At 38.9% G+C, this 12,102-nt stretch overlaps 1 protein-coding gene across 1 annotated transcript in view; it reads left to right on the forward strand.

Moving 5' to 3' along the window:
• LOC134651252 (microtubule-associated protein futsch) overlaps positions 1–12,102 on the forward strand; it is a 182,712-nt gene that overhangs the window by 88,404 nt on the left and 82,206 nt on the right. Inside the window, exon 5 of the mRNA XM_063506324.1 lies at positions 8,135–8,284. Within this exon, the coding sequence (XP_063362394.1) occupies positions 8,135–8,284 (150 nt within the window). The remainder of the gene's footprint in view (positions 1–8,134; positions 8,285–12,102) is intronic.

Below are 12,102 nucleotides of genomic sequence, written 5' to 3' on the forward strand. Positions count from 1 at the left end.
CTGTTAATTTATGTTTTATGGAAGGTATACTAGACTGATCAAAAACATTTGGGAAAACGGGCGTATTTCCGCTTATATAAAAGTTAACGATATGGGGTTCATTTTACTGATGCTTTAATCATAAAGGTTTGTAAAAGTATTGGTGGTGAGCAAAAAATATAGTTATTTGTACCAGGGATGTTGCGGATGCCGATTTTTTGACATCCGCGGATGCGGATGCGGATGCGGATGCAGATGTCAAGATAGTACCATAAAAAACGTCAAATATTACATTTTAGTAATTTTTATTTCAAAAAACCGGCCAAGTGCGAGTCAGACTCGCGTTCCAAGGGTTCCGTACATTAAGTCCCACTCACGCTTGACTGCTCATTTCTAATAGGTTTTTTTGGTTAATGACTAAATTACCTAGCAGTCTAGCACTTACGCCGATGCTAAGACGTTCCTGTACCGACCTGTTCCACATCCGCATCCGCATTAAATCCGCATCGATTTTATGCGGATGCGGATGCGGATGTTGAAAATAATGCGGAAGTTCCGCGGTTGCGGATGCGGATGCGGATATTCGCAACATCCCTGATTTGTACAACAAAAGATCAAAGTTTGATATTTCTTCGAGTGCTTATTTTGAGTCCCGTGCAAGCGAAAGATGAATCTAATTTAGAATCTTGAGCGTAGTAAGGGACTCAAAAGCGCACGAGATGTAAATAACTTTGATCTCGTGTAGTTCACAAAACTTTTCACCTCAGCAGTGAGAACATATTAGAAAACCCGAAAAATGTATTCCTTCTTCATCACTTACCTCTATTCACTCATGTTTTCTTAAGATATACCAACAATTAAGTTTTCACCTCAGCAGCTCGAACAAGGGTACTTTGCTACTTAAAAACAGTGAGCAAAATCGCATTTTGCTCATTTTGTCTCACTCAATGAGCAAAATGCGATTTTGCATGTATAGAATCTTTCGCTTGCACGGGACTCAAAATAAGCACACGAAGAAATATCAAACTTTGATCTCTTGTTGTACAAATAACTATTGTATTGTATTGTCAGGCGTGGCTCACTCCGCGATTTCGTCGCTTTGCTACAGGTAGCTAAAAGTACATCCGTTCCACCCCAATTTTGGGGAAAGCCATAAGCTGTCGCCACCTAGCGGCTATATCTGTGCTGATCGTAACAGACGCGTTTTGTTTCTGAGTCTTCTGTACCTTACTATTATTTATTCTGTGGTATTGTTTAAAATAAAAAAGTGGAAATTTTTCAATCAAACCTACCTAATACTTATCTTATAGACTACAATGTTTTTATAATGCGAAGGTGACCTTTTACTGAATAATACGCTACCTAGTTCCCCGAAAAACGGAACGTTTTGAACATCGGAAGCTACGGGTATAATACTGGTTAAAGGTACCTACTTAAGTTGAGTCACCCCTACGTAAAAGATTACTCAACACATTGGGGAGGGTCGCGAAAAGGGAGTCGCCGAACTGTAGTAACTTCGGACACGCCATGTTGTTTCTGTTTCAAGGTTAAATTGTACTATTAATTTTCAAGGCTGAACATTCTACATCAAAGAAATAGCCAGCAAAATCTTTGTAGAAAGTATTGAGAACCTCCGTTGTAATGTAACTATGGCGATGAATTTTGCTTATATGTATGGGTTTTCATAAATCCAAATAGTCCCGGAGGCTTTTAATAGTCTGAAGTCTAAAGTCTATTTTTTTATTCGGTAGACTGAAATGACAGTTAATAGTATGGAATGACATTTCATGTTCATACTATTAACTGTCATTTCAGTCTACCGAATAAAAAAATAGACTTTAAATAGCTCCACGCAGCGATACTATTATTCGTACCACATGAAACATGATACATTTTGCATAGTTCGCAGGGATATGTTTTTAATTGGTATTCGGATTTCGGCCAAAGCGCTCAGCTGAGAATATGTAATTTTCTTTTCTGTTTTGTAAGTAAAACTCTGGTGTTTACTATGATCGATGGGTTATTTAAAGAAATTCAAGTTTCCTAAACGTATTCTATTTTAACGTTGTTAGTGACAAAACAAGAGGAAACGACACGTTTTGACGAACCGTTCCTAATGAGGTTAGTTTTGTATGCCAGTTCACGCACAATAATCAGCATTCATTTTGACTTTTTATGTACCTCTACCTATACCTAGGTACATATCACACACCTAATCTCGGTTATTACAAAAAAAACTATACTTTTCTCCAACGTAGGTAATCTCTGCATCACTATGCCTACAAGTAGTTGTAGCGAAGGTGCGTTGTGTATAGGGTTACCAGATACAAATTTAGAATTTCCTGTCAAAATTCCTGATTTCCGAATATTTTTCCTGACATTCATATTTTTCACGACGACGGGGGGGTGTCTAGCCGTTAGCGATGGCCATGTATATGTATGCTTGATTAAATATTCGTTAATTAATAATTACGAAGTTATTGATAAGTTGAGTGGATCTCATTTATTATTATTTTACAATGTTTTTGATTATTTAAGTATATAAAAAGGTAAAGTACCTAAGTTATAATAAAGTCTATCAATTCAGAAAATTCCTGACATTTTCGTGTTCATTCCCCATTCCTGACAAAAGGCCAAAATTCCTGACATGTCAGGAAAATTCCTGTCATCTGGTAACCCTAATTGTGTAGGCATAGGGAAACCAAAACAAAATTGGCATGAACGTCGAATAATCCGGCTAGAATCGTTTGCCATAGGTATGTTATGGCATTATCCTGGATGCCACACAACACCAGTCGCAGTGCCATTTTAAACATACAATTATTATATTATACCCTGCATACTATGAGCTTAAACCTGTAGGTATTAGCTTCCTTTTAATCATCGACCGCTTATCTCTATATTTCAAGCCCTATATATGTTAGTATAGTAATATAGTTGTACGTCGAAAGTGGAAACAAAAGTCAAAGACCTTAGCCATAGGAAGTGGCGAGGTAATGGCTGCCGTTCGGTCGGAACCTGTCAATATGGGCCCGGCCACATGTCAGCGGTGCGGCGCCGCCGCCGCCGCGCGGCGCGGCACCGCAGAAATCTGCGGCGCCGCAAACCGCTCTGCGGCGACGCCCGCCGCAACGCAAAATTTTGCGGTGCCGCGCTGCGGCGCCGCAAAGCGGTGCGCGGCGCCGCGCGCGGTGCCGCAAAGCGGTGAGTTTCGCCGCGCGCGGTGCCGCCGAGCGGCGTGCGGCACCGCAGATTTCTGCGGTGCCGTGCCGGTATTTTCTTTTGAAATGATTTGCATCTTCATTCATTATACGAAGATATGGGTTCACCCAAAATTTTCATTTCAATTGTTTTTTTATTTCTGCGCCTTCTTAATAGCGCTGGCAGTACACCGAGAAATTCAGTAAAATGCTGCAAATGATGTTAAAGGTACGATACGATACGATTGATCTTTAGGATATTTGAAACAATTTGACCCGAAGCACCATTAAAAAAAAAACGAGATGAGTTAGCTTTTTTTTGTATGGAATTTTAAAAAAACTGTTTTGAAACCTATCGTGCGTGTGTGGTATTAAACGAAAGGGCTTTCTGAGCGGATTCCAAAAATATCATATCATTACATTTTAGTCATTTTTTTAGGGTTCCGTACCTCAAAAGGAAAAAACGGAACCCTTATAGGATCACTCGTGCGTCTGTCTGTCCGTCCGTCCGTCTGTCACAGCCTATTTTCTCCGAAACTACTGGACCAATAAAGTTGAAATTTGGCACACATATGTAGGTTTGTGACCTAAAGACGAACATGTAACGTAAATAAATGAATTTTAAATATGAAGGCCACTTTTGGGGGGTAAAAGAGAAATTTAAAAATAAAGTTTTTCAAACTATATCGTGTTACATATCAAATGAAAGAGCTCATTTTGAGAATCTCAAATATATATTTTTTATAATTTTAAGATAAATAGTTTAGCGGACCCTGGCGCTAGGCCGGGAAAACGCTAGGTTGAAGAGGAGAAGAAGATAAATAGTTTAGCAGTTATTCAAGAAAATGGGCAAAAAATTACCATTCCCCCCTTTATCTCTGAAACTACTAGGTCTAAAATAATGAAAAAATACACTAAATAGTTCTTAACCTATAGATGACAGGAAAACCTATTAGAAATGTGCAGTCAAGCGTGAGTCGGACTTAAGTACTTAGTTTTTGATCCGACCCCTACGGGTTTTTTAAAGACATTTTACTGACTTTTCATTAAAAAAACATATTGTTAAAAATTGTGTAATGTGCGTAACCCTTGGAACGCGAGTCCGACTCGCACTTGGCCGGTTTTTTTTAATTATAATAAAAATAATTTTCAAAACATACCAAGTTTGGGCTTCTCCAGATACAATACCGTTCAATATTTTTTTGTAAAATATACCTCAAATTATACCTAATATCCTATGAGGATATTAGGTATCTAACACTAAGAAAGCCATTTTGAAAATAATTACATGAAGTACTTTTTTTTAAATTTTCAATTTTACAAAGTGTGATCTATGAATCTCTCAATTAAATATTTAAATAGAAAGCAGAAAATTAATATATGTATAACGGTTTTCCAGAAAGTCGCTTATATCTCGGAATCTATAAGTCGTAGTAAAAATTATTTATGTAAGAATTAACTAAAAAATCTCACCTTTAAATCCCCCCCCCCCCCTTTCCCCGAGTTCTCCACCCCCCACTCATGAGAACTTTTTCTTACTTAAAGCTTAGATATTACCAAAGGAACATGTAAACCAAGTTTCAATACTCTTATTTTACCCGAATGACATTATGAGTATAATTTGGCAGGGGTATTATTACACTTTGTAAAATTGAAATAGTATTTTATGCAACCGTTGTTTAAGAGGAGTCAAAAAAGGCGAGTGGCGTGAGTAACAATTTGAGGCGAAGCCGAAAATTGTTAATAAAGACGTCACAAGTATTTTTTGACTCGGTTAAACAACGTTGCATACAATACTTTTTCTACGACCAAGCACTTACTTACTTTGAAAAAAAAAAAATGTAAATTTAACAAATATTTTTCATTCAACAAAAATAATACTTTAAACAAGTGGAATCATATAGGACATATATGTAGGTAAACAAACCAAAAGTATACAGCTAAGATACGCGACCCGGCCACCGCGCCCCGCGCCCCACGGCCGGATGGTCAGCGACACCTTCTAGTAACTCATGAGGCCCTGGTACTTGCTCTTAGTTAAATTACAATTTTGGATAGTTTTTTTTTCTCGATTTTGGCCACAGTAGCCTATGGAGACTAACAAGCAACGCTAAGCGGTGTTCGTAGTCTATGGATCTTGCTATATTACGGGTGTCACATGCGCGTTTCTGACTTCTGAAGGAATTTTATTGTTTCTACTATAGAACCTAATGAATATTTTGTAAATTAGCAGCAATGCACTTAGTACTCATCAATCAATTAAAATTAGGTTGCAACAAATATTTTTTAAGTGGTGATTACACGAAGTATCGTTAAAGTACCAAAAGGATACTGCGTGTATGCACAAATACTTTTTTGGGGAATAGACTAAAGACTTGTCTTGACAACTATAACATAGGGGTTTAAAGGTGTGTGTATGATGACCTTTTAAATGACAAATAAAGGTACGGGAGTAGAAAAAATTAAAACAAATATACTAAATGTAAATATTTTCAAAAGTGCTTTATTAGAATTAGATATGAGGATATTAGGTATAATTTGAGGTATATTTAACAAAATCTTTTTTAATGGTATTGTATCTGGAAAAACCCAAACTTGGTATGTTTTATTATAATTTATATTATAATTTTAAAATATTTTTATTATAATTAAAAAAATAATGACTCAAATGTAATGATGTGATCGGCTCAGAAAGCCCTTTTGTTTAATACTACACACGATAGGTTTCTAAACATTTTTTTTTAAATTTCATACAAAAAAAAGATGACGTCATAACTCCTCTCGTTTTTTTATTTGTTGGTGCTTCGGGTCAAATTGTTTCAAATGTCCTAAAGATCAATCGTACCGATTTTGATACCTTTAACACCATTTGCAGCGTTTTTTGGCGAACCGCTATCACTATAACAACAGCAAGAGCAGAACACGGGTGAAGGGATCCATGTCTGATTAAACAACTGATAGTCGAATTTTATTCTTTACTATGCAGCGTGGCATCGCACGCGGCGCCGCACGCCGCTTGGCGGCACCGCGCGCGGCGAAACTCACCGCTTTGCGGCACCGCGCGCGGCGAAACTCACCGCTTTGCGGCACCGCGCGCGGCGCCGCAGCGCGGCACCGCAAAATTTTGCGTTGCGGCGGGCGTCGCCGCAGATTTCTGCGGTGCCGCGCCGCGCGGCGGCGGCGGCGCCGCACCGCTGACATGTGGCCGGGCCCTATGTTCGGTACACTCACTGTCAAAACAACTTGCGTAAAACGAAACGATTGTGGTTCAAGAGGCTAATTCCATTTTACTGGATTATCTATAGCTAGTAGGTACTTATGCTAAGGTTCATGCTTTCTGCCGGATGGGATGAGACTAGTGTTTGGGTTAATTTTGTAATAATATCTGGTGTTGACCAGATTTGCCGTTTGCCTTAATCGTTTGATTTGCGCCTCTGGCTGACATGTTGCTATATGATATTAGATGATAAAGTCATCATAAAATAGACAGTGATATATAGCCACGGAGTGGCAAAATATCTATGTTGTGCCACACATTTGTTACCTTAGAAATAATGATATGGCGATATATTTTGCCACTTTGGCTGTCACCATCAAATGACTGTAGCACAGAATAAGTAATAGTATTGACTGTAGGTATACCAGAACAAAGCTGGTGATTGCTGTGTCAAACCCACCCTACGGCTATACGCACGTTGGTAGCGACTGTACAGCCGTCCTACCAGGAAGTCTAGTCTAGTATGATATCTATCACTATCACTATATCACTTACTAACTGGTCAACACTTTTACTTAACTCTCTATATTTAGTAACTCACATGTTCAGCTGTAGCCACGACTTGTAGGTATATGTTGCGACAAAATGATTTTGGTTTTAAAGACGTACAACTAAATATTAGATACGATTTGTATACGCATTTGATCCATGGATGCAAATTACAAGCTACATGCCACCCATAACGATAATTATGCAATGGATATTAGCGTCGATCGATCCAAATCGATCCAACATGACTGTATCTATGTAACCAGGTGTGTAAATAAAAGAAACCATCAATTAAACTATATTATATACTTAGCAGGCACTTAATAGACCTTATCTCAATGCAAAAAGGGTTACAAATTACTGTTCAAGTGTCTTATAACAACAGACTCCTGCTAAGCTGCTTCGCGCCTCTAATTTTGCAACAACTTACGCAAACTATTAACTGTAGACAATGCCTCAGGTTGTCCTTTAAAAGTGTGTCAAACGTTGATGTTATCTCACTTAGGAACACCTTATTTATATGCTGTTAAAAGTCAAAATGGCATGTCAAAAAGACGTTTATACAACTGGTTCGATTATCGTACGGGGCCATTCACGGAGGCATTACTGATTTGCTTATTTAATAACGGTCTAAGTCTGTATGGTTTTCATACGCACTTACTTCTTTTGAGTTAAGGACGGCGGATTAGGTTTTATAATGTTGCTTTCAATGTCTATCGTAGGTGTATCTGTATAGTAAGGTTCGTGGAGGTGCATTTAGTCTGCGCTTGACTGATTGCGCTGTTTGTTTGGGAGGTCATAATACCTGCCTACATTGAATGTAATTAGACGTTCGTTCATTTGGTATACATACCTGCAATTTGTGTGAATTACCTTATTTAACTTTTTCTCCCGTAGCTTAGTTGGTAAAGCGGTGAACAGGTGACCCAAAGCCGTGAGTTCGAATCTCACTCGAAGCAGTGGCCTTTCTATATGACACCGATAGTAATAACAACCAACAAAATGACACCAATGCAACTTTTAATTACAATCTACCCAAGCTCTCGTGGTTCTAAGTCTGGACACACGAGTAGATAATATCTTATTGAATTCTAGATACGGATCTTGAATCTTGAAGCTATGTTTTAGTACTTACCTCCCTTGTTCCTCATGGTCATACCACTCTAATATTCATCGTTTCCTCTTCCAGCGAAGAAAAATGGCGTCGTTCCGAAGCTGTCATCTTCACCGGTCGCAGTGCGTGCGCGCACATCACTTGCGCCGCCGCCGTCGCCGCGCAAGCCCGCGGCGAGGCGCACTCCAGCGCAGAGGCCGAATACATTGCCGACCAACAACAAAGGTACGTCATTGGGCTACTGTCAAAGATTTTGATAGATGGCGCCAGCATAGGTTTCCACTGTTTCTAGTTTTTTTGCTAAGGATGCAACCTGGATAAACGTTATGAGAGAGGCTCTTGTTTTAGACGAATGACGTCCTTTGCCGAACAGTAACAAGAATCCTCCACACATTGCGTTGTCTTGTAGGCACAAGACAAGGAAGAATTGGCGCAGGCGCGTATATTAATAAAATCATTAGTCCAGAGAACACCATATTACACAGAAATCCGCCTTTCGTTTTCGAAAAGTACGAGAGGTACAACTAACAACAATAAACTATTCGAAATCCCTTGAAATTACATTTCTGCCTCAGTATATCGTAATAGGCAATTCATAGCTCCCATTAAACATTCTATCCCTTGAATCCCTTCACATAATGTTTGGTTGATTGGTGCGAAAGTACGTAAAGAAACGATCAACAGTGATGCTAAACCGGCCTTGTGCTGCCATCTACTGCTTTACTTGTAAACTACCGCGCTCGCTTTCGGACCGGTTCTCAGACGATTGCAGAGTTTTCTTATTTAGTAGTTTCGATTGTCTATTGCAGATGGCGCTGATATTAATAGTGGAAGTTGCGTGCGGCAGCTGAAATTATGGTGGTGTTAAGCACTAGATTAGTTCTTACTTTCTTAGTTTATTGACCGAAGCGTAGCGAAGGTCTACGTTTTGACTCGGGCATTTTGCTTTTGTATGTCCGGATGTTCTCCTCTACAGGTCACAATTCTCAACCGATTCTTGTGAAATTTTGTGACCAGATTCTATGAGTAAATAAAATCTTTTTGTCGATCCCGTTTTTGGAAATTTTTAAAAATGGAGGAGTTGTGATACCTCGCGCTTAAACAAATAGTCGTATCGATATCATAAGAGTATTTCTTTTCGAGACATATTTACATAGTAAATGGCAAGAAATGCAGAAAAATTGTATTGCTGGTTTAGGCGGTATTTAGATATTTAGTTTGTACTCGAGAATGAGTAGCCGAATTTCGTCAGCTTAGCTAAGAACTATCATGGCGCATTTTGTAAACAATCGCTTTTTTGTTTGCATACAGAAAGTCTGGGTTCGATCCCCAGTAAGACATAACTTTTTGTATTTTTTTTTCTTATAAACTTCGTATTTTTTTAAATAAATTAAAATCTTTGTATTGTTGATTGATCAAACCGCTGTGTGGCGCTGTCATCGTGCACGGTCCCAATAAGCTATGCTCGCGAGGTCTACAGCTCACAGAGCCACTAGTTTAGGTTTCTTGATAGCTATAGCTTTTTCACCTCAGCAGCTCGAACAAGGGTACTTTGCTACTTAAAAACAGTGAGCAAAATCGCACTTTGCTCACTGAGTGAGACAAAATGAGCAAAATGCGATTTTACTCACTCAGTGAGCAAAATGCGATTTTGCTCACTGTTTTTAAGTAGCAAAGTACCCTTGTTCGAGCTGCTGAGGTGAAAACTTAATTGTTGGTATATCTTAATAAAACATGAGTGAATAGGTAAGTGATGAAGAAGGAATACATTTTTCGGGTTCTCTAATATGTTCTCACTGCTGAGGTGAAAAGTTTTGTGAACTACACGAGATCAAAGTTATTTACATCTCGTGCGCTTTTGAGTCCCTTACTACGCTCAAGATTCTAAATTAGATTCACTCGCTACGCTCGTGAATCTAGTATAGAATCTTTCGCTTGCACGGGACTCTAAATAAGCACTCGAAGAAATATCAAACTTTGATCTCTTGTTGTACAAATAACTATTGACTATAAAAGATGGTAGATTTACACGTTAACTACTTAACTTAAAGCTCTTTAAAGCAGTACTTAAAGCTTTGCTAAAATGTGTATGTAAACAAAAAATGTTTTGCTCCGTAAATTCGACTGATAGATAATTTGAACCCTGGCTGCATCAATACAAATCCTCTTTATTGCACAACTTCAGAATAAATCCTCCAACCCTGAACCCTCAGAACCCTGGCTGCATAATAGCTAGCTGTGCGAATAATTCTCCTCAGAAATCGACAGGAGTGAACATCGCACAAGATTAGTAACGCGGATGCAGAACCGGCACCTTCTAAATGCAGAATGGTGGCCCATACAGCTTAATGTCATAATATCTGGGAGACCGAGCTTTGCTCGGAAACATTATAAAAACTCAAAAATGAGCGTTTTTATAGATAAGACCTAGACTAGATCGATTTTTCTTCCCCGAAAACCCCCATATAGCAAATTTTATTGAAATCGTTACAGCTGTTTTCAAGATCCCCGAAATATATAAATACAAGAATTGCTCGTTTAAAGGTAAAAGATATCCTACCTATATAATCCGCAATTGGGCTAACGTGGGAACAATACATCAAACCCAATTGTATAATGAGAGGACGTCTGTCTGTGCCCAATAATGGGACGGATATAGGTAATACAAGTCAATAATTTTTTGCTTATATTAGGTACTTACTTGTTTACTTATTTAATAAAATAAAATGATGTATTATGCAGTTGCTCAGTAAATAGGTATATTAGTGATAAGATTATTACAATGCCAGCTGGGCGTCGCAAAACAAACGATTCGCATTCACTGTACTGAATAAAATTCATTCAGCAGCAGGTGGTACGAAATATCATTTGATATTTACCACTAGCTTTTCGGTGAAGATAACATCGTGAGGAAACCTGCATACATCTGCGAAGAAATTCAAAGGTGTATGTGAAGTCTCCAATCCGCATTGGGCTAGCGTGGGGACTATGGCCCAAGCCCTCTCGCGCATGAGAGGAGGCCTGTGCCCAGCAGTGGGACGTATATAGGCTCAAATTATTATAAAAATATCTCCTTGAATTATTATTATATGCACTTTTGCAGCTAACTGTACATAATTATGTATAGGTGTAAATAAAATCGCGATGAAATACAGTTAGCCATAGTAGCCATACAGATATTGATAGTTGCGAAAGTCATATCTTTTACTGTGTGTTGCACTGTGTCATAGTCCATAATTGGAATTGTTAATTGGTCCCCGTTTACAAATCGTGGACCGAGGCGCCGACGAGGTTATATTAATGCAATAACGCTTTTACTTTTCTGGTCTCTTGCGGACTTTGACTTTCTTTTAATGAGTTTTACCAGAGGTCAGGACAGGTATTCATTTGTTTTATTTTATCACGTTGCTGGTACAGTCGCCATCAGATAGGTATATCGGAGCGGCCAAGGTGCTCGTAAATATGTGAACACGCCCCTATTGTCAGGGCGTTACACTTACAATGCGTGTTCAAATATTATTGAGCACCTCGGCTGCTCCGATATATCTGAGGGCGACTGTACCTAAAAGCAAATAAACGATAACGCAATATTGCAATAGAACCATGTTATTGCTAATATTATATGTATGTATACTATTTAAAATCAGGGGTTTTCAGAAACACAGAATAGGTATGATGATGAATTTGTCAGATCGCATTTTTTTAATGCTACGCAAAAAAAGCATACTCCCAAGTCTCCCAACGCAACTCCATGGGTGACGGTAATTGCTTACCATTAAGCGATTCGTCTGCTCTTTTGCCTCCTATAACATAAAAAAACCGTGGATAAAATGCACGGCCAGGCTGAAGTGGGACTGGGCGGGTCACGTCTGCCGCATGCATCCAGATAGGTGGGCTTTGGGCTGGTATAATAGCCACCAAGTGGATACCGCAAAAAAAGCGCGAACGTGGCAGGCCCAGACAGAGATGGCGGGACGACTTAGACGCCTTCATCAGTAACTGGCCGGAAAAAGCATAACAACGGGAGTTGTGCAGATCAAGGG

This window comes from Cydia amplana, chromosome 1, assembly GCF_948474715.1.
Source record: "Cydia amplana chromosome 1, ilCydAmpl1.1, whole genome shotgun sequence".
Lineage (NCBI taxonomy): Eukaryota > Metazoa > Arthropoda > Insecta > Lepidoptera > Tortricidae > Cydia > Cydia amplana.